The sequence below is a fragment of the Vipera berus genome (assembly GCF_964194415.1).
Source record: "Vipera berus genome assembly, chromosome: 1".
NCBI lineage: Eukaryota > Metazoa > Chordata > Lepidosauria > Squamata > Viperidae > Vipera > Vipera berus.
This window is the reverse complement of record NC_138202.1, coordinates 123,798,758-123,822,692: the sequence shown is the minus strand read 5'-3', so window position 1 is coordinate 123,822,692 and position 23,935 is coordinate 123,798,758. Positions and strand designations below refer to the sequence as shown.

Below are 23,935 nucleotides of genomic sequence, written 5' to 3'. Positions count from 1 at the left end.
GCGCCCAAACCTCCCCAAAGGTCGGCAGGAGGAACGGAGACCTGCCGAGGTTTGGGGAGGCGCCCAAACCTCCCCAAAGGTCGGCAGGAGGAACGGAGACCTGGGGAGGTTTGGGGAGGCGCCCAAACCTCCCCAAAGGTCGGCAGGAGGAACGGAGACCTGCCGAGGTTTGGGGAGGCGCCCAAACCTCCCCAAAGGTCGGCAGGAGGAACGGAGACCTGCCGAGGTTTGGGGAGGCGCCCAAACCTCCCCAAAGGTCGGCAGGAGGAACGGAGACCTGCCGAGGTTTGGGGAGGTTTGGGGAGGCGCCCAAACCTCCCCAAAGGTCGGCAGGAGGAACGGAGACCTGCCGAGGTTTGGGGAGGCGCCCAAACCTCCCCAAACGTCGGCAAGTCTCCGTTCCTCCGCGCCCTGCCTGCCTGCTTCTTTCCGCTGCGGAAAGAAGCAGGCAGGCAAGGCGCGGAGTTTGGGGAGGTGCGCGCGCACCTCCCCAAACCTCCCCAAACTTCGGCAGGTCTCGGACGGCGGTGGCTTGGGAGAGGTGCGGGCGATCCCGGAAGCACCAAAGCCTCGGCCGCGCACAAGTCCTCGGTAAGTTTTTTTTGTTGACTGGAGTATAAGCCGAAGTGGAATTTTTCAGCCCAAAAAGTGGGCTGAAAAATTCGGCTTATACTCAAGTATATACGGTATATTTCAGGTAGCTTGTACTATAGGAAGCTCATGAAAACATAAGGTATGTTTTCACTAGTTAGTAGAAGAAAATAATTGTTCTAGAACAGGGGTGTCAAACTGCCGGCCCACGGGCCAGACGCATCACGACGAAACCATGCCCACCCCATTGCCGGCAATGGGGAAAGAGCTCCGATACGTCGCACGATGTCACATGACATCGCGAGTTTGACATGCCTGTTCTAGAATGAAAGCAGTCTTGTGAGATCATTTGGTTATGTGAAGGCAAGTGACTTGGGAAAATATTTATTTTATTTATTTTATTACATTTATATACCGCCCTTTCCCGAAGGACTCAGGGCGGTTTACAGGGTGATTAAAAACAAAAATACAAAAGTTAAAAACAAATTAAAAAAATTATATCCGTCCCTGAATAAATAAAACCCCAGTTAAAATTAAAATTAAAATTAAAATTAAAATTCTCAGCCTGGGCCAGAGAGCTCGAAGAGCCAGGTCTTCAGGTCCCGGCGGAATGAAAATAGCCATTGGAAGTAGAAAATCAGCTCAGAAATGCAGCTGTATGGCATGTTGTATGGCATGCTGATGGTATAGGTCAGGGGTAGGCAACCTCGGCTCTTTTATGACTCATGGACTTCAACTCCCAGAATTCCTGAGTCAGCTGACTCAGGAATTCTGGGAGTTGAAGTCCATGAGTCATAAAAGAGCCGAGGTTGCCTACCCCTGGTATAGGTGTTCCCCATCTGAATGACTGTAGTTGGGACCGGATTTCTTGGTGTAAGTCATTACGGTTGTAAGACAAGGAAACCATGTGATCAGATCCAATTTTTTGACATTTTTGGGAGGCAGTCATTTAAAGAATCAACCATTCATTAAGTGAATCCATGGTCATTAAGTGAACTCCAAGGTTCTAAGTGTGAACCTATTCTTCTGAATAGGTGTTTTGCAACAGCCAGAGGTACTTTATCTGCCATAAAGCACTGTTCTGGCCTGTTGTAATTTCAAACAGTGATTAAGCAACCAGTCATAAGTTAAAAGACTACCTGCAAATCATTCTAAATATGATTACGGTAACTAAAATTACTAAACATATCTTTAGGCTGCAAGTTTTCATTCACAGGTAGTCCAGCATTCTCTTATGCAGGATATACTTGTGAGGAACAAATAATTTTTTGATACCAGCTTTTTTGCCCAAGGGATACATTTATAATGAATCATCTTGGAAATGTTAAGTGTTTTCGAATTGCTAAGTAGCAGTTTCAAATATCGGAAGCCACATTTTATTTATTAGTATTTTCTTGCTGTCCCATGGGATCCCAAAAGATATAACGCAAATGAAAAAAATGATCACAATAGTTTCCAGTAGCTCCAATTATACTGTATAAAACAACATTCTAACCGTATAAGGTTTTGCTGTTGTGAAAATAAATGATCTATGTAGCTTTTAGCTGGACAGTAGCTCATTAAAACATAATTAAATATTCAAGATTTTGCTTTATAAACTAGTGTTTATAAAGTCTAGTGTTTTGGATTATATTAGCTTATATTATTGCAAATATGAGACTGAAAATGAAATCCCAGATACTGCCTTCCTCTGGGGACAAGAAACGCTGTATATAACTTGTCGTGATTCTCTGAAAAATGGAATTGCTAATGGAAAAAAAGCCTGTATCTATTTGAATCCTTTCTAGACAAAATTATAATTTATCTTGGTAGAGCTGTGAATGTACAATGAATATGATAGGAATATTCCAGAGAATGCAATGAATACATGGTAGAATCTCTTTGAGTGTGACCAACACATTTTTATAGTCTGGCAGAAGACCCAGCCAAATTCTAGCATGATGTGCAGAAAATATAAGAATTTTACTGAAAATGTGGTATGTTGTCCAAACAAAAATAGAGAAAGATTCCACATTTTAAATTGATATTTTGTGTACCACTTAATCCACTGTATATGGGACAAAGGTTTAGACTTCATGCATTAATTACTGTTTTTCATAGTGGAACATCTATAGATAAGAAGTCTGTATCTGGTGATTATTAGAACAATATGGACTATAGATAGGTTGGTATTGTTTACTCTTGCCTTCTTAAATCTAGAGAGCTTTGAAAGAGGCCAAGAAGGAATACATTTTTCATTCTTTTCCTTAGTCTTTACTCCATGCATTAGTACGCAGTCCTCTAGCAAGGTGTTTTTGTTACTTAAGTAAATTGCTACATTAATTGATGATAAGTCAGGAATGATACAGTCCTTCCCCAAATTTCAGGGAACTTTCAACCTAGAATAAACAAACAGGAAGAGCAAATAGGTTTTGTGTAACAGGAAGTGGTTGTAAGCGATTACGTTCTGTGCATGGTATGAGAAACTGAGTAAGGAAACCATTTTCTCCCTATACAGCTACTACTACCTTTCTTGCACAATTATGACAACTGGAAAAAATAGAAGGTTATGCAGAGTGTCTTTCCTAGTGTATACATTTTTTTCAGTATTTTCTTTGCAGAAACTGCCTGGAAAACCTATTTCTCCACCACCCCCAATAAACAGTGCTGTCAACATCCTGTCTCAGTGTCTGGAGGCTGGATAGGACGTTCAGGCTTCGACTTAATCCTGTGGCTTTTGGGATCTAGGAATTTACTACCTTTGGTTTCGGTGAGGTTGCATTGCCCTAAACCAGGGGTAGGCAACCTTGGCTCTTTTATGACTTGTGGAATCAGCCATGCTGATTCAGGAATTCTGGGAGTTGAAGTCCACAAGTCATAAAAAGCCAAGGTTCCCTACCCCTGCCCTAGACAGACCCTGCACACAATTTGGCTGTCCTGGACTTGTGACTCTTTCTTGAAGAGGAAGTGGCATTTATGGCTAAGAGAGCCTTTACACAGCTTCAGGTTGTGTGCCAGCTGTATACATTTCTGCATAGGGTGGCTCTACCCCATCATTCATTCCCTGGTCACTTCCTACATGGATTACTGTAATGCAGTCTACATGAGCTGCCCTTGAAGAGTATTTGGAAGCTACATTTGGTACAAAATGTAATGGAACAAGCAGCTGTTTACACACCTAGATCTAATTTGCTGATAACCAATGTAGTTGGGTTTGTAAGTAATCAATAAATTTTATCAGAGTCACTAAAGCAGTACTCAAATTTGTTAATATGGTATATGAAACTCTGGTCTTCCAAAGCTGCTTTACAACTCTATGTAAGGTAAAGGTAAAGGTTCCCCCGCACATGCGTGCTAGTCGTTTCCAACTCTAGGGGCCGGTGCTCATCTCCGTTTCAAAGCCGAAGAGCCAGTGCTTGTCCGAGGACGTCTCCGTGGTCATGTGGCCGGCATGACTAGACGCCAAAGGCGCACGGAACGCTGTTACCTTCCCACCGTAGTGGTCCCTATTTTTCTACTTGCATTTTTACATGCTTTCGAACTGCTAGGTTGGCAGAAGCTGGGATAAGTAACAGGCGCTCACTCTGTTACGCGGCACTTGGGATTCGACCCGCCAAACTGCCAACCTTCTGATCGACAAGCTCGGCGTCCTAACCCACTGAGCCACCGCATCCCTATATTACAACTCTATATGCTTGTTTAATCCAGGCAAAAATATATCAGAAATCTTTATCATTAAGCTGTACTATGCAAGTAATCCTCCATTTAACAGCCATTATTGGGCCGGAATCTTGGTCATTGAGCAAAGTGATGGTTAGGCGAGATGTCATATGGCTACTTTGTTTAACGATTACAATCCTGGTTATCCCAGTAGCAGTTGCTAAGCAACTGCACGAGTCGTTAAGTGGAGCACTGGAGAAAGGGCCAGGCCTCCTGGTGTAGTGGGATGGAGAGGGAGCCTGACCCCCCCTCCCAAACTGGGGGGGGGGTCCTCTCCTCATTGGAGAGAACAACTGCAATAATGGTAGCATGTGCTAGCCTTTTCCCTTCTGGAGAGGCAAATGCCAGTATTTTCACCCCTCAGGGAAAACGACAGTGCATGCCAACAGTTGTCCCCCTCTGGCAGGGGAAACACGAGCAAATGCCAGCATTCTTAAAGGCTTAGAACAGTGCCATTCACTAGTATTTTTGCCAGATTTGATTTCCATTCCTCAGATATCCTCCCTGTACAGAGATGAGGGGAAATCCTTCAACCTACTGGAGGAATGGACCTCAAACACAATGTTCCCTTTACTTGCAACATTTCCTGCCATCTTCCTCATTGACTCTCTGGGGAAGGCAGCAGAGAAGATTGCTAATGATGATCATAAGATCAGAGGGCAGTTGGCAACAGTCATAAATGCAAGCAGGTTGCCAATTGCCAAAATGTAGTTTTGTGGATAGGGAGGGATGTCTTCAGCTGGGTGCTTTACAACATTTTGCAAGTTGTAAAGAACCCATTCTGAGACCATTCTGAATGTGAACTCATTGGAAAAAATTGTTAAGGACTACCTGTACAAATGAGAGGAAATGGGTATTTGAGTTCTGTTTACTTCAATTTATGAAAATGTATTTGGCAGAATTAAGTTACAGTTCTGTCCATTTCACTATAGAAGCAGAGAGGATTTAATTAAAAGCCAGAACACAACTAATGCATAATAGTTACGTGTATATTTGACAGGGTATAAAGGAAAACCTAAAATTTAACCTTTTCTGATGGAAATCTTCTCTTGTTCCTTTAAATCCTTTATAAGTAATTCATCTTTTATTTTTCTCTTTCCTTCCCCAGAAACAAACCTGAGGCAGTAGAAGTAACATTCGCAGGTAGGTTCTCCACTTTTTAATTTTAAAAAACTTATTGGTGTAAAAGGAAGTGAAATGTTCTGACCCAGATCACATAGACCAGACACGTCAAACTTGCGACGTCATGTGACGTCGCTCAATGTATCGGGACAGTTTGCCATTGCCGGCAATGGTGTGGGTGCGGCTTCCAGATGATGCATCCGGCCCACGGGCCAGCAGTTTGACACCCCTGGCATAGACAGATGCAGGCACCAATAACATTGTTTATTGCACTGCTAAACACAACAGATGGTCCTCCAGGGCTGTTGGTAAAACTCTACTCCACTTTTCCTTACAAAACAACCACCAACAGTCATTGTAACCCAGTCTCACCAGCTGGGTCCAATAGTCACCAGAACCAAGCCCCCAAACAGATAGAAAATCAAAGTCCACAAACCCAATGCAGAGGTTACAAAACAAGGTCTGTAAGCCATAATCCAGAGTCAGAAGACCGCAAAGCAAGGTAGGCAAATTCAGAGGCTGAAATACGGGTTGAAGTCAAGGTTTCCAAAAGTCATGGGTGTGAGTATCAAGACGAAAAGTTGTTCCCAATGAATGCAACCTCCCCCCCCCCCCGCCTCTGATTAAATCACCCTCAGGCAGATGTTCCTTGTGAGGAGGGGCGGGGCAACCTCCCCAGCAGCCTTGCAGACCTCTTCTGAGCTTCCCTCTGCTGCACCCTCCACACCTGCAGATCGAGTGGGGGAGGCAGCTGTTCCTCATCAGAGGGGAATCTGTTGTCTCTCATCGCTACTGCCCGTCTGCAGCCGATCCCCCTTACGTTCATGAAGGCAGCCAGCTCCCCATCTGGTCGAGCACTTCCCTCAATGTCGGAGGGGCCTGGAACAGCATTCTCCTCAGCCCTGGACTCTCCGGATGTTCCAGGGGAGACACGCCATCCCTTTGGATGGTCTGCCTTCTCCAGTCTGGAGATGTTCAGCCTTTAATCTGGAGGCTTTGGATATGTTGGAATATATGATCCCCCGTACTTAGTCATTGCTTGGGAGGACGTGAATTGTATGTAGATCAGTGCAAGACATAAATTTGGTAAAGTTGATTGTTTTGCACCAATAGGCATGAAAGATGAAAGTGCTTGGTTATCATTAATACAGCCTTTCCTAATTCGCATTTCTTGAATTAACATAGAGATTGGAATGCAGGTGCCCTTTATTATTCATACCCTGATATATTTTTTTTAGTTTTATATCCAAAATGTGTATTAGTATAGAAAAGTATATATCTAAAGAAAACTGCAGAAAAAAAACATGTTGTCTTTTTACTTACACTGTGTATAACTAAGAATTTTTATGGGTCTTCAGAAAAATTCAAGTGATACACAGGGCAGAACAAATATAAGATGGAGTAATAAAATTGTAATATATATAATGAATAAAAACTAGAAGAAACTATATTTGATTGATTTATCCATCCTTATTATATTTCAGTTTTAACTTGATTAACTCTTTACAGGTAATGGGTTTTTACATATTTTTATAGGTAATGGGTACATGTAATTGATTTTTTTATTTCCATTTTATAGAGTCTGTAGAGGTAATAGGTCCACAATGTATACAGTTGCTCTGTTCCTTGTTTAGGCAGCTTCGTCTTCCAATATATACCTAAACTGAAAATATGCAAGCACTTCACATTTTCAAATGCTTTCTTCCTAGATTTTGATGGAGTCCTTTACCATATTTCCAATCCAAATGGTGATAAAACAAAGGTTATGGTCAGTATTTCTCTGAAATTCTACAAAGAGCTCCAGGAACATGGCGCTGATGAGGTGAGATTAGATGTATTGCATACGTCTTCTATGAAAGCTTCCCCATATTCATCAATTCGTTCTTTGTAAGTTAATCATGATGCCTCTCTTTTAAAATGCATTTTGATATTATAGTATTTAAGAAAATGCACAAACATCATTGCTTCCTCCTCCTCAAGGCTTTGGGGTTTTTTTTTAGTTATATATGAATTTCAAGTCAGATGCATCCACCTAAAAAGGGGTGTTCTAAAACTTCATTTCCACAAACAGAGGATAGACTGGTTTGCACATATACAATCAGTAACATAAAATATGCAGTGCTTTAACATAAGTAGATATTATGATTGTGATTTAGGATGTCAGGTCTGACTCAGTTGTTTTGGTGCAGTATTTCTGAAAGCATTGCCTTACACATTCTCCTTTCCCTGACTTGCTGAAAGTCCAATGGTTTCATGCCCTCCTTCTGTAAAACAATAAGTATTTGTGTGTGTGTGTGTGTGTGTGTGTGTGTGTGTGTGTGTGTGTGTGTGTGTGTTTTATATATCTGAATATTTGCAGCCAAAGGACTATCTTCAAAAGAAGGCATATTTAGTATTTAATTGCCTCCAGCTGTTTATGCATATATTGTTTCAGCCTTTTAGTGATCTCATTAACAATATTGGCTTGACTTAATTGTGTTATAACTATGCTTTTATTTATGATTTGATAGTAAAGAGCATTAGTCTAAAGTGTATGTCCATATTTGTAAAAGTAATAGAACAAACATATTCTTAAGGAACAAATTAAATTTTGTTTCCAAATATTGAACAGTGGTAAATATACCTTCAAGTCAAACATAGCTCCTGATGATTTCATCCATGCAATGTTCTTGCCTGTGTTATAGAAATGGTATGCTCTGCCTTCTTTCCAAAGGTGCTTTTTTTCAAAAGGCAACTGGACTTTCTTGGGGGGGTTTTCCCTTTGAAAATGAACTGAACTGAACTGAAGAAGTTTCTTAGATGAGAAGTGAAATGTTTTCAAAGGGAAAAATCCCAAGTCCAGTTGCCTTTTGAAAAAAAAAGCACCTTTGGGACAGCCGTGACTTGAATGATTGAGAATCTCCATAGACATTCTGTCATGATGTATTTTCCAACTTCCCAGTCTATCCTGCAGTCCTGGAATTCTGTCTCTCCTCTTGCCCCCCCCCCCTCCCCACCCCCCCCACCCTGTCTAAGCATCAGCCAGGAGAATCTTGCTTTGCATTTGAATCACCAGAGTCAGTTTGGTACTGCTATCTGCTGAACTGAATTTCCAATATTACTTGTGTTTCAGTTAATAACTTAAGTTCTGACAGCAAAGTAACAACTAAATGGAGAGAAGGACCGCAGTCGTTCTCCTGTTGACTGGGTCACTGCCATTAAATGATAGACTGTTTATTCTGTGTTAAACCTGGAAGCTTCTGGTGAACCGTTTAGAGTAGAGAGACTCATAATATGGGTCCACTTAAATTTAGCTCATGCTGCTCCTGAAAAATGAATTGATAAAGTTCTGTTATATTGCAGGTTTCTTGAAAATAACCATTTATGGTAGAAAAAATACTCCTTTCTGTGCCTTGTGGTTAAATGTCTCAGCAGAAAGTGTGACTCAGTTCCTGAAATGGTTTTCAGATGTTTCATAATTGCAGCATTCGTGCTGCAATTGGTGTCGCTTTACATAAAAGCTTATAACATCGCTTGAATCATTTTGAGGGTCACCTACAAAGAGCCAAAGGGTATGAAAGCCCAGGAGCTAAGGCCCATGCCAGTCACTGTACACATTCTGAAAACCTGGTGCCTGGTTTGTCTGAGAAAGTCAGTTTGAGATTGATTTGTTTCTGAGAAAGAGAAATACAGGTATCCACAAATACTGGGGAAATCTGCACCAGCTTTTTTCATATGAAAGCACTATGATAAATAATAAAATTGTTGTATACATATAAAATTCATTATTCGAAAACACACTGACCAGCAAGTAATTTTAGGACAGCAAACATGGGTGTATTTAGCTAAAACACTATAGAATTCTTTGCGGGCGGTTTGTGGGGTGATAACCTAAATTTCTTATTCTCAAGACTGAGTATGAGAAATACTAATTTGAAGGACACATTATATTCATTTCCTCCTTGGAGACAATGCAGATAGAGGTGTTATGCGCTATGCAAATTGTTTCACAAATAATTTATTTGTAGATTTGGTTGTGTGCAGCTCACCAATTTATTTCTCACCTTCCTGGCTCCCTCATTTTTCGGAAATGAAAGCAGACAATATGCCCCACTAGAGGCAATAAATTGTGAAGTTTATATATCTGTCATATCTTGAGTTGAACAATATCTAAATGAATCTCCAAGATGAGAATAAAGTAACAGTGGTGAATTTGTTTGTTTGTTTTTTGCTTTCATTGTGCCTTAGGTTTGTCTCCATTTTTAAATAAATGTTGCCTGAATTTTTATTTTGAGATGATTAGAAATAATAATTGGGACATCTAAAAATGATTTGTCCTAGAAGTGACTAGAAAAGATTTGAGAGATTTTAAGGATGGGGCATTCTGAAGGGACCAAATAAAAAGACATGTCAAAACTCACAGTAATTTTTTCTGTCTCCTAGTTATTAAAGAGAGTGTATGGAAACTACTTGGTAACTCCAGAGTCTGGTAAGCCTCAGCATAATTTGTGCCTTGGTTCTTATTCAATCTGCTGTTAAATTGAAATTATTCTCTGTGTTTCAAACACCCATGTTTTCAAGCCAGCTCACAGTTGGGCACTCCTTGTTGCAGTGCTATTTAAAAAAAATAACCGCCTCTCTTCAGAGTTCCACATGGAGGACTGAGAACATCAGAAGTTTATTTCTCTGCAGCATAAGCTTCTGGATCCACCCCCAAGCAAGGCCCGCCTTATCTAGCTAGGGATTCTTTGTACTGTGTAAAGAGAGTGACAGGCATTCAAAAGCTCTGGAAAACCATGGTTACCTTCAACAGTACTGCTTCCCACTCATTTGTCCCAAAATGCAGGGATATGAATTGCTTTCTCTCACAGTTGGTGAAAGGAGGAGAAACAGTTGCCTGATTGAAGGAGAAAGGCATGCTTAATATTGCCAATATTTTATTTGAGTATCTTACTGTTGAGGAATTGGACAGAAAGAACCTGTGAATGACTGGCCGGTACTGTATTGCTTTCTCTAGAAAGAATTAATGTTGAAAGGAAATCTGCAAATATTCTTATTATTTACCTGTTCTAGGTTACAATGTGTCTTTGCTGTATGATTTGGAAAGCCTTCCGGCTGCCAAAGACTCCATTGTCCACCAAGCAGGCATGCTGAAACGCAACTGCTTTGCCTCGGTGTTTGAGAAATATTTCACGTTCCAAGAGGAAGGCAAAGATGGAGAGAAAAGAGCAGTCATCCATTACCGAGATGATGAGACCATGTAAGAAGTATTGTCTTTTTCTTGCCCAGCAACTTGGTCAGTTTCCAGACCTTCAGATTTTAAGATCTTCAAAACATTCTACCTTCCTCTATCCATTATCATTTGGCATCCAAAAGCTCTTTTAGATAGGAAATGACAAATCTTTCTATAGATAAATGTTGACAGCTGGTTAAAGCTAAAGGCTGACTGAAATACGCAGTACAAATCAACATACACAGGTTTCCTATATACATCATAATATATAGAGTACTATACACTAACGTGAATTGGTTTAAAATCCTGAAGCATTGTCCCCTTATGCTGGAGTAGGAATGGCAGCCTATGGTCCCTGAATCCCATTTTATAGTCCTCAGTCTCCTCCAACCCTGATTGCTAAAAATTGAAATTTTCTTGCTATTGAATCAGAATCCCTGACATGCCAATCTTAAAATAGGCACACAGGACCATATTAAAAATAAAATAGCCCTGTCCACTTTTGTTTCTCAGCCTTACCCCCAACTTTTGTGTGAGGATGCCGAGGAACTCAGAAAGTCCTGTGAGCAGAGCTTTGAAATATTACTGGCTGTCTAGAATAAAAAGAAAAGCCCTAACCCTGTAATTTTTGTACGAAGGAGCTCATATTGGAAAAATGTACAATGGATTGTGGCAGGTGACCTTATGGAGCTGGAGGAGGAAATAGCAAAATCAGAGTCTCAGGGGCCAACATGAAAGAGGAAGAAGTGGGTGGAAGAGTGTATTGAGGAAAGCTGTGGAGAACAATTGAGATGTTTTAGGGTCGTGGTGGCGAATTTATGGCACAGGTGGCACGCCGAGCCCTCTCTGGGCACGTGCACTGTTGCCTCAGTCCTAGGCCTTCAGCTGGGCTTTATAAAACCTGTTCGCTTTATGCCTCCGCCGCCATTTGCAAAAAAAAAAAGGTTCAAGCAATCAATTTCAACTTCTCGTGGGGAAAAAAAAGTTCTCGCAAAGTTGGAATTGATTGATTGAACTTTTTAGTCCCACCCAGTCTGCCATTACCACTGCAGCCACACCCACCCAATTGGCCACACCCACCCAAAGGGCCATGCCCACCCAGCACCTGATAATACATAAGTGGGTTTTGGGTTGCAGTTTGGGCACTCGGTCTCTAAAAGGTACGCCATCACTGTTTTAGGGGGAAAGGAGAGGAAAAAAGAAGAAATGGCAGAGGGCAGTTCTTGAAAGGATATTGAATGACAAGTAGTTGATTTTGTCATATATTGAGGATGAAAGAAGGAAAGAGTTGGGAGGAGGATCTTTCTCTGTTTAGCACTAACTTTTCACTGAAGTTTGTGTTTTTTTGACTGGCCATGTTAACAGTTAACAACCATTTTGTGAAAGACCCTTCTGTTTTGTGGTGGTGTTCCTACCACTTTCTAAAAATTCCAAATTGGACATGCCAACACCAAAAGGATTAAGGATTGCAAAGTGGTAATGTACTAGTTCTCAGGCTGTTGTGTATACTCGCATTGGAGGTGTGGTATGTGTCACTAGCACTATTAAACTATCAGTAAACCTTTCTGTTTGTAAACCTGTGGGCTTTTAGTATTGAAGTGACTTTCTTAAGCAGTTGGCTTATTTAATGTCTCTCTCTCTAGGTATGTGGAATCAAAGAAAGATCGTGTCACGGTAGTTTTCAGCACGGTATTTAAGGATGATGATGACGTTGTGATTGGAAAGGTGTTTATGCAGGTATGGATGTTTCTGTTCTGTAGAAATTGATTGGGTTATGGTTGGTGCTGCTGTTCTTAGAAATACACTATTGCCTTTAAAGTGAAGTTCTCCACTAAAACTTAACTTCATATTGCTCGTGCCTCTTGAAATTTACTTATTTTTTTATGCAAATTAAAGAATACTTACCATCTGTCTTGCTGTCTGCAAGGGAAGAAGGAACTTGAATAGAAAAGCAAAGGCTCATTTGAGACATTATCTGTTTGCTCTGAACAGCCACCTGGCTGGCTACATTTCCTGCTGGCAGGATCCAGAGTGGAAGATGAAGAAGAGAATTTGAATTGCTCCGTTGAGGCACAATTGTGTTTTGTATTATGCCAGTGTCAGCTATTGGAGACTCTTTTATTGGGCTTCCTGAATTGTATCCATTCCAGTGGTTTGAATTACATACTTATGAAATGTATTTATAAAATTTATCACCTGAAACCTTTTGAACTTAAGCCATTTATAGAACTTATGTAATAAAAGCAACATGAAAATCAGAATAAAATTACTTAAAATAATAACTAGAGAAGCTAGAATTATAGAAAAGGCAAACAGTGTGTATGACTAATATCTAAAGGCCCTTCAAAAAAAGCCATGATTTCACCTTCTCAAAGACCATAAAGGTGTGTGTGGGGGGGTCACCCACAATTCAGCAGGTAAACTGTTCAGGAGGAGAGGTCTCTCTATTCTCATTCTAATAGGTAAAGGTTCCCCCGCACATGCGTGCTAGTCGTTTCCGACTCTAGGGGCCAGTGCTCATCTCCGTTTCATAGCTGAAGAGCCAGCGCTTGTCCGAGGACGTCTCCGTGGTCATGTGGCCAGCATGACTAGACGCCAAAGGCGCACAGAACGCTGTTACCTTCCCACCGTAGTGGTCCCTATTTTTCTACTTGCATTTTTACGTGCTTTCGAACTGCTAGGTTGGCAGAAGCTGGGACGAGTAACAGGCGCTTACTCTGTTACGCGGCACTCGGGATTCGACCCGCCAAACTGCCAACCTTCTGATCGACATGCTCAGCGTCCTAACCCACTGAGCCACCGCGTCCCTTCTCATTCTAATAGAACAGCCAAATACTATTTCATCATGTTCATGTTCGGCCCTGGAAAATAATAGGTAAATGCAAATGCAGAATATGTTAGAACCCCTTCATACTTTGGATTAGGAATAATGTTGTCCAGCCAGAGGCTCGTAATTCAAAATTGATTTGACTCTCAGCATCTGCTTTTCTCTCTAGAAATTAAAACATTTTCAAAAAGTGAATTGTGTATTGCTCGAGCAAGGGAAGTAGGAAGCAACATTAGTGGAAAGTGAAAGAAATACATATATAGGAAGAACATTGAAGAGGTTTTTTTTTCAAGTATAAGAATTTTAATGTGAGAAATAAGTTTAAATGATGAAAAGAAAAAAGGTCAGAAATATTTAAATCTGAATAAAATGAACATTGAAGAGAACAGTAAAATTACTTTACAACACTGAAATATAGTACATTTTATAAAACCTCACAATTTAGTTATCAGTAAAGGGACGCGGTGGCTCAGTGGGTTAGGACGCTGAGCTTGTCAATCAGAAGGTCGGCAGTTTAGCTGGTTGAATCCTGAGTGCCACGTAACAGAGTGAGCGCCTGTTACTCGTCCCAGCTTCTGCCAACCTAGCAGTTCAAAAGCATATAAAAATGCAAGTAGAAAAATAGGGACCACTACGGTGGGAAGGTAACAACGTTCCGTGCACCTTTGGCGTCTAGTCATGCCGGCCACATGACCAAGGAGACGTCCTTGGACAAGCGCTGGCTCTTCGGCTTTGAAACGGAGATGAGCACCGGCCCCTAGAGTCGGAAACGACTAGCACGCATGTGCGGGGGAACCTTTACCTTTACCTTAAAGTCATGCACGTCTAGTGTGTATGATTTTATGTGTCCTTCAATAAAGGTATTTGGGAAGGGTGTGAAGGAGCTGAGCTTTCTTATAAACTACACCCGAGCTTTTGAATTTGTTATTTCCATGTTAAGAAAAATGAACTCTTTTGTCACTATGATTTAGATAAGCCAATGATTAGTTGTGTTTATGTTGGCCAATAACAACTAACAGTATAGCTTTTAATCTTTATTAAACTTGCATTCCATGATTTCGGTGTGTTGTTTTTAACAATCCCAATACTCTCATGCCTTTTCCTACCCTAGGAATTTAAAGAGGGCCGTCGTGCCAGTCACACAGCCCCTCAAGTGCTCTTTAGTCACAGGGAGCCCCCCTTGGAACTGAAAGATACAGATGCAGCCGTTGGAGATAACATTGGATATATCACATTTGGTAAGTGAACGTGTTTTCAGCCAGGCTAGGATCGGATGGTAAATATATAAGAGCTGTTTTTCTCTAAACGTTCTTTATTTCTAAGAAATTAGCCTTTCTTTATATTCCAAACAACATAAATGTACACATTTCTTTTAAAGCATTATGATACACAATTCTTAGTATGCTTTGTATATAGCTGTACCTTGCTGGTCACTACTTAAACAAATGCACTCAGAAATTACATCTATTCTAGACTATCACTGAGCCACACTACAGTTGTTGACAAGATACTTGGAGAGAGAAAAAACCTGCTTCCATTTTCTTTCTTGAGAGTTGTATTTGTTGCCCTTAACAGGATAGCGAATGCCCAGGTTAGATTGGAGACAGGAATTCCCAAAATACAGGTACGATGTTGAAGGGCGAGGTCTCATTATTGGTGAAAACTCAATTCTTTCCAATAGGATTGCCACCTTTAATTTTTGCTGATTACTTCTTCTCAAATTGGAAATTGGTGGTGGAGCCAAAAGTTTTATCACGTAGGCTTTTGGCACCATTTTTAATATTGATCGGATAAAATCAGGCTAAGCAAGTTCTTATCCTAAAAATGAATGATATGAAGCATCAGGCTGAAATAAATAGGCTGTCCCAGAATAATAGAATTTAGATTGATAAGGGTGCATGGAAACCAGCAAATTATTGATATCCTCTCATCTTTCCCAAGTTAAGAAAGAGAGCCTTTAAAGCTAGACATAACATCCTGCTAACAATATTATATTCTTGAGATTTACTATGTTGGTGTTGTAATATACTATTACGTTACTTATGCTGCTTAAGATGTTTTAGATCAAGGTTGTAGGTCTGTGCTTTCTATGTGTCTTTATCTTTTTGTTTTCCTTGAGCTGGTAATTGATTAAATAAAGATTACTTGATTTGGCTTTGCTTGGAAAATTTATAAACCAAGATTGATCAGCTAGCCCAGGGGTCTTCAAGCTTGGCCCTTTTATGACTTGTGGACTGAGGAATTCTGGGAGTTGAAGTCCACAAGTCATAAAAGGGCCAAGTTTGAAGACCCCTGAGCTAGCCCTAGGACTTAGTATCTCTCCTAAGAAGAGCTGACTGCCTTCAAGAAAGTAGCTGTGAAACCTTCTATTAGGAATTTGTCTGTGGACCTTGAAGATTGCCTGAGCTATCATTCAATCAGAAGCATTCCACTTCTTCAGTTAAATAATAATAATAATAATAATAATAATAATAATAATAATAATAATAATAATAATAATAATAATAATAATAATAATAATAATAATAATAATTTATTTATATACTGCCCTTCTCCCCAAGGAGTCAGGGCGGTGAACAGGGCAAACATATAAAAATACAAAGATACAAAAGTTAAAAGGAAATTAAACAACTGCCCAGGCTAAAACAATAAGTAAAAATATTTACAACAACAATAAAATCCCAACCCATCAGGCCAGGCCGGCTTGTTCGAACAAATGAGTCTTCAGATCGCGCCGGAAGGAGCGAAGGTCGGGCGCCATCCGGAGCTCAACCGGCAACCGATTCCATAAATCCGGGGCGCCCACAGAGAAGGACCTCCCCCTGGGGGCCACCAGACGGCATTCTCTGACCGGTGGGATTTTCAGAATCCAAGTGTCTGATTTCTGATTCAGTTGTAATGATTGATCTTACAGGTTGACATTGCTGGTAGATGGATTTATGGTTCTTTGATCCTGATTTTTAGCTCATCTGAATGTTTGTAAAGACCTAGTTCAGTAACTTTGGTAGAAAGATCATAAGTTAAATATGCTTGCTGCTTTGTGTACATCCGTCATATGAATTCACTCAAATTAGGAAAATTTAATATATTTTAAATTTCTGCACATAAAAAGTAAATATGTTGAGATATTAGCAGTATCTCTCTAAATCCTGATTCTCTTATTCTGTGAGATGAGGTAAGCAATTTGGACCATTCTATTAACACAGAAGTCCTTCTCACTAGAAAGTAGCATGCTGACCATAACAGGGAGTACTTTTTTCTCATATTTATGCTTGCTTCCCTAAAACCATAATAGGATGTTGGGCACAGCCCATCGTGAATTATAGCTGATTGGCAAAGCAGCGTAGATCACTTGTTGGAACTTGGGAGGCATGCAGCATTCAATTCCAGCACACGCTGTGCGTCCTGTCTGTGGCAGCCCAAATGTGTTGTAGCATCAGAGAATGGAGTAATAAGAGCAGTCAGCTATAATATTTCTCCGGGATCAGGAGTGACCGAATTTCTTTCCACTGGAAAGCCTTTGATTTTTGCATAGCAATCCTTTTGTTCTTTAGCTTTTTTTTAGCGTGTCATCACTGCACAAAATGTTCAGTTTCAAAATATTGTCTAACCCAGAGATGCCATATGCAGCATTTGTTAAAAGCACGCAGTGGATAATTGGGGAAGAATATAAGATAGCCTTTTGACGTACATGAAGGGATGTCACACAAAAGAAAGTCAACTCCTCTCTTGTCGGACAGGCAAAATGTGGAAAAAAAATAGTTATGCTATGCTGAGTGCCTTTGTATAGTAAAACCAATTCTATAATGAGGTAGGGAGCTTCCCACCGTAGGATATCTTCAGGCAGGGCCTAAAAGCACAATGGTTGTAGGCAGGGCTTTTTTTTCTCATAGAACACCCAGAACGGAGTTCCAGCACCTTTTTTGGATGGAACCTTGTAGGCAAAGTGGGTTGTATGACATGTGAGTTCCGGCGCCTTTTTCTTTTACAAAAAAAAACAAACACTGGTTGTAGGTACTTTAACTTCGATACCTGCACTAAGCAAAGAGTTGGACTTGGCCTGTGTGGCCCCTTCCAACTGTATGATTCATGGGGTGGCCAGAGGGAAAATGTGCATGCTGACTTCACTTCTCTTTTTCCTTACCTTTCCTAACTGTCTTGTATTTCCATATCTGTACTGTGGAAATCATTTACTATCTGTTTAAGGCATTCTAGACAATGTTAAACACCTGAATTTTCAGAATTGTATATTTTGAGAGGGGGCCTTCATCCTTGTCAAGCTGAATGTTTATTTCATTGAAATAGGAAAGTTTCCCATTCTACTGTGACAAAGAGAAAATAAAATAGCATTGAGGTGCTTTACTTTTTTTAATAAATCATATGAAAGAGGACCAACTTATAAAGTTACCATGAATCTTTGAAAAAGATTGCAGAATCTGCCAAAAATTATTTCAGTGTCTGCATACATACTTAGTACTGTTGTCACAAATAGGTTTTTGTAAAAAAAAATTCTCTTTTTCTATCAGTGCTAACTGAATTCTGGCTCTATTTAATGAAAATCTGCATAAAGAAAATTTTGGGCTCAGTGTTATCTTAGTTATCTACCTGACAGTTAAGTGTTATCTTAGTTGTCTACCGTACCTGACACAATTAGAATGCTCAAAATGCAATTGGTAATTGCTTGTCGCTCTGGGGAGGACTAGACTATATCTGTTCTATACAAACACCTTTATTAATTATGGAAATGATGCAAATGAATATCGAGCCAAAGAATAAGGTAGGTCAGTTTGGCAATTGTCTAATGTAGCTATGCAATGATTACTCAGGAGTAAACATTTCTTGGTGCCTTCTCTTTGCAGTGTTATTTCCCCGCCATACCAATTCTGCCGCAAGGGACAACACCATAAATCTGATCCACACATTCCGGGACTACCTGCACTATCACATCAAATGCTCCAAGGTATAGGAATGGCATCTGGAGTCTCAGGGATGCAAATGCCTAACATACAGTTTGGGGAAATGAAAGGACTGGTTACGACAGACTTAAAAAAGTTACTTACAACCGGCTGTTGAAGTTACCACTGTTGCACCATTCGTGTGGTCATGTGTTCACATTTCGGGTGCTTGGCAAGTAGCCAGCATTTACAACCGGTTGCAGCATTCCCATGGTACTTGATCATGTTTTGCAATGTTTTTTGCTGTTTTCCGGCAAAAAAACCAAAACCCAATTGGATAAAGTGGTTATAGTCTTAATGACCGCATGATTTACTTAATAACCATTGTGAATCATTTTAAAACTGTTATAAAATGACCATAAATTTGAGTCCAGTCACATGGTGACTTCACTTATGAGCCTATTGACTTTCCGGAATTCTGAATTCTGGGCTCAGTTGTGGTCATAAATCACAGATTACCAGTGGAAAGTTTGCAAAACATGTAAAACTGTAATCCAGCAGTAATGTGACCTACAATGTGATCACAGGTTCACATCTGATTATCTTATTTATTGGAAGACTAGACTCAACTTACTCCTTTTAAGACAGCTGCCTATTCTAGGGTTTCATGGGGTTTTTTACTAACCAAGATAATGAGTAACTAATACTTTTTATTAATATAGTATTAACAATACTATTAAGAACTAATAGTATTAATAATACTCTATTAAAAAGGTACATAGTATGCTGTTTGGTTTGTTGATTATTTAGAATATATTTATTAATAAGACTAGGTAAAGTTCAGATCATATTGTGGGTCTCACTGCTATTGGATTACAGATAGTCCTAAAAGTTCATTTTTTTTCTCAATATGGTATATATAAATTTATTTCCTATTACCTGTTAACCGTTTTGTTTTTTTGTTTATCAGCACTCCTTCAGAGATTTACTACTAACACATACTAACTTATCATTATACATAAAAGTATACTGCGAATGACAGCAACAGTTTCCATGATCTGATGCATCAAATTATGGAAAAAATACAAGAAATTTAAAAATAATAAAATAAACTTCCTTTTCTCTGTAGCCTTTTTGTTCAGTGAGAGACAGAGAAAAAATAATAGATTATGACTTCCATGTAATTCTGTCCCTTTTTTCCCTTCCACACTCCTGACAGGAAAAAAAAACAGCCTTTTTTTTTAACAGTAAGCAATTTCCCTTGAGAACAGATGCTTTTCTTTCCATCTTTCTAGCTGTCTTGAATGTAGAAATTCAGCAAGCTATTTGATGCAGATCTTTTGGGTCAGTTGCAAGTTTTGATTAACTAGAGAGTGTGGTGAAATCTGATGCAAATTCACTGAAAGGAGGAGATATTTCAGGAGGCAAAATAGCCTGGAATCCTTGGTATCCAGGAAGAGGCCCAGAGTGGCTGTATCTGATAGTTATGCAGATTGTGCTTTAGTCTGGCAAGATTCTCTCTCTAGGTCAGGGGTAGGCAACCTCGGCTCTTTTATGACTCATAGACTTCAACTCCCAGAATTCCTGAGCCAGCATGGCTGGCTCAGGAATTCTGGGAGTTGAAGTCCATGAGTCATAAAAGAGCCGAGGTTGCCTACCCCTGCTCTAGGTGAACAACAATAAAGAAACCACCCTAAGTAAATCATCCTGTCCTATTGGTTTCTTGCACCTGACATTTAGCTTGAATTTTAAGAACTATGAAGAGCCCTTAGATATGTTTTTTCTTCTTCTTTAATGCAGGCTTACATTCACACGCGCATGAGGGCAAAAACATCAGATTTCCTCAAAGTACTGAATCGTGCCCGGCCAGATGCAGAAAAGAAGGAAATGAAAACAATCACGTGAGTTTTAAAGGGGCAGTATCTTTTTCTGATTTATTTGGTAAACTTCCATAGCTGCTCATCTGAAATATGAATGGCTCTTTACGAAGTAGAACTCAGTCTCCATTGCATTATCTTGCTGGGTTAGTAGCTATATCCTTGAATCCAAAATACTTGCAGGCTAAAGCCTCAATACATAATTTGTGTGTTCTTAGCTTTTCTAGTACCCCCTATGTATCATACTTGCAGGCTTTTAAGTTCATGGCATTTACTTCTCACAAATCCCTAATGTTGCTGAGAGAGACTAAGGAAAAATAAAGTTCTCTTATTTGGGGGAATATCACTTTATATCCCTGAATTCCCTTCATCTTTGAATTATAATTATAAACTCTTTTTGGTAAGATATTTGTGAGCACAACTAGGTATTATTTATACTGCCGCTACACTTCTTCTGCTGTTCACTTCAGTTGGAAATTTATGCTACATTAATCTTAACAAGCGAACCCGGAGTACAAAGAATGTGAAAGTGTGTGGGTGTTCATGAGAACAGATAATTGCTCATTATCTCCTTTAAAATAAAACGTTTTAAGGACCTGAGGTTACTTCAGTTGCTATTTTTATTGAAAATTAGAAAAACAAATTTTTTTTGTAGTTGACTGTATTTGTTCACCAAAGTATATGAATTCAGGTGCAGTCTATATGTGAAAACTAGAAACATGAGAACATTTATACAAGTGTGGTACACACAATTTTTGTAATACAGGTACTCCACAACTTACAACTACTAAAATTGGAACCAGAATTTCAGTTGTAAGTAAGCGTGGTTACAAGTGGTTTTAGGACAGAATAAACCGAATTGCATGATTGTTAAGTCAATCACATGGTCATTAATTGAATCAAGCTTCCCCAGTGATTTTTTGGGGGGAAACTGCAAAAAAAGTTGCAAATCATGTCAGTGACTGCAGATTGCAACAACTGATTGTAAATGCGAGCCAATTGTCAAGCACTCAAATTGCAATCGTATGCAGGGGTGGTGCAATGATCATAGATACAAGTATAGGTTGTAACTTTGAACTGTCTTTAAATGGTCACAAGTCAGGGACTACCTGTACCACATAAGGACATTTCGTACAAAATAGCTTACTATGTGCTCATCTCTAATTTATAGAGACCTATTGGACAGATGTAACGCAAGACTGGGGTGAAATGAAGATGAAAGGGGTCAAAGTAACTGTATTGACTTTGAAAAGAAGGAAAAGTGTAATGCACTAGATTGCCAGAATTTTTAGTGGGTATGAGTTATTAATGCCCTTTGAGTATGTAATTTTGATAATCAAACCATTCCATTCCTGTCTTCTCACTGAAGAAATTTGATGTTAGCAATAATTGTATGTACTTAAGTCTGAAATGTAAGATTATGATTTTTGTATGAATGTTACTGGATAAAAGGAATGGGACATGGGTAAATCTTAGAACCCCAAAATCATAAGGTAGGACTACTGGAACCACCCTCACCCTACACTCTCTGACTTCTTGCCAGGGGGAAGACATTTGCGTCCCGTTAAAGCCTGAGGCAAGATGGAATCGGACAACTGCGGTAGAAGGCTGGAGCACTTGCTACCTGATAATCGTAGCTTTTTAATATTGCACCTCTCTGGGCTCTTAAGGAAGTAAATCCAATTGGGTTATGTTTTCTACACAAGTTTGGAAAGTGATCAGTGGCATCGAGCTGTGCTTGCAAGGACTTAATTAAAAAAAATGAAAACATCCTTTGATTCCATTTTGATCCATTTTTCTTTCTTTTCTTTCCCCCTTCCTGCTCCCCTTTTTCAAGCTGTTTTGCTTTGCAGTATGTTTACCGGTTATGAGTTGCAGTATTTCTTATGGTAATAATGCAATATTAACTTGTTTTTCTCCCAAGTATTTTGAGTTCACAATTCCTGTATCTGAAGAAATATTGTTAGGTTCATTAATAAAGGAGATCTTTCTATCTTACCAAGCATGATTATTGGGTATTCATTACTACTTGTTTGCGTTTAACAGAATCAGAAAAGATTTACAGGAGAGAAACATATACAGTGAGGGGAAAAATTATTTGATCCCCTGCTGATTTTGTATGTTTGCCCATTGTAATGGTAGGTTTATTTTAACAGTGAGAGACAGAATAACAACAAAAAATCCAAAAAAACGCATTTCAAAAAAAGTTATAAACTGATTTGCATTTCAATGAGTGAAATATGTATTTGATCCCCTATCAATCAGCAAGATTTCTGGCTCAGGTGTCTTTCATACAGGTAACAAGTTGAGATTAGGAGCACTCTCTTAAAGGGAGTGCTCCTAATCTCAGCTTGTTACCTGTATAAAAGACACCTGTCCACAAAAGCAATCAGTCAGATTCCAAACTCTCCACCATGGCCAAGACCAAAGAGCTGTCCAAGGAATGCCAGGGACAAGATTGTAGACCTACACAAGGCTGGAATGGGCTACAAGACTATTGCCAAGCAGCTTGGTAAGAAGGTTAACAACAGTTGGTGCGATTATTCACAAATGGAAGAAACAAAATAACTGTCAATCTCCCTCGGTCTGGGGCTCCATGCAAAATCTCACCTCATGGAGATTCAATGATCATGAGGAATCAGCCCTGAACTACACGGGAGGATCTTGTCAATGATCTCAAGGCAGCTGGAACCATAGTCACCAAGAAAACAATAAGTAACACTACGACATGAAGGACTGAAATCCTGCAGTGCCTGCAAGGTGCCCCTGCTCAAGAAAGCACATGTACAGGCCCGTCTGACATTTGCCAATGAACATCTGAATGATTCAGAGGACTGGGTGAAAGTATTGCAGTCAGATGAGACCAAAATCGAGGTCTTTGGCATCAACTCAACTCACTGTGTTTGGAGGAGGAAGAGGAATGTTGCCTATGACCCCAAGAACACCATCCCCACCATCAAAAATGGAGGTGGAAACATTATGCTTTGGGGGTGTTTTTCTGCTAAAGGGGATAGGTCAACTTCACATCAAATGGACGATGGACAGGGCCCTATACCGTCAAACCTTGGGTGAGAACTGCCTTCCCTGAGCCAGGGCATTGAAAATGGGTCACGGATAGGCCAAGGCAACAAAGAAGTGGCTCAAGCACATTAAGGTCCTGGAGTCGCCTAGCCAGTCTCCAGACCTTAATCCCATAGAAAATCTGTGGAGGAAGCTGAAGGTTCAAGCTGTCAAATGTCAGCCTCAAAATCTTAATGACTTGGAGAGGATCTGCAAAGAAGAACGGGACAAAATCCCTCCTGAGATGTGTGCAAATCTGGTGGCCAACTACAAGAAACGTCTGACCTCTGTGATTGCCAACAAAGGTTTTGCCACCAAGTACTAAGTCATGTTTTGCGAAGGGGTAAAATGCAAATCAGTAAAATGCAAATCAATTTATAACTTTTTTGAAATGCGTTTTTCTGGATTTTTTTGCTATTATTCTGTCTCTCAGTATTAAAATAAACCTAACATTAAAATTATAGACTGATCATCTCTTTGTCAGTGGGCAAGCATACAAAATCAGCAGGGGATCAAATTTTTCCCTCACTGTAACCATGAATATATATAATTGAATGCATGCCCTCAATAGATAAAAATCTCAACTTGCAAAGGAGAAAATATTTGGTGACTTTGAACCAAGGTTCCATAGGCTTAAAGTAGTGAAATGCTA

General features: G+C 39.8%; 1 protein-coding gene across 3 annotated transcripts in view; it reads left to right on the top strand.

Annotated features, from left to right (window-relative positions):
• The window catches only part of ARPC2 (actin related protein 2/3 complex subunit 2), a 32,519-nt gene extending 10,288 nt beyond the window's left edge, over positions 1–22,231 (top strand). Inside the window, exons 1-10 of one of the 3 annotated variants that reach the window (XM_081314764.1) lie at positions 3,125–3,340; positions 5,399–5,433; positions 7,122–7,234; positions 9,835–9,880; positions 10,465–10,651; positions 12,268–12,361; positions 14,563–14,689; positions 18,311–18,411; positions 20,147–20,247; positions 21,395–21,751. In XM_081314764.1, coding sequence (XP_081170890.1) covers positions 7,178–7,234; positions 9,835–9,880; positions 10,465–10,651; positions 12,268–12,361; positions 14,563–14,689; positions 18,311–18,411; positions 20,147–20,247; positions 21,395–21,431 — 750 coding nt within the window. In that variant the 5' untranslated portion in view covers positions 3,125–3,340; positions 5,399–5,433; positions 7,122–7,177 and the 3' untranslated portion in view covers positions 21,432–21,751. The other 2 variants (XM_081314763.1, XM_081314762.1) reach the window with 2 other exon arrangements.
• Positions 22,232–23,935: the final 1,704 nt, after the last annotated feature.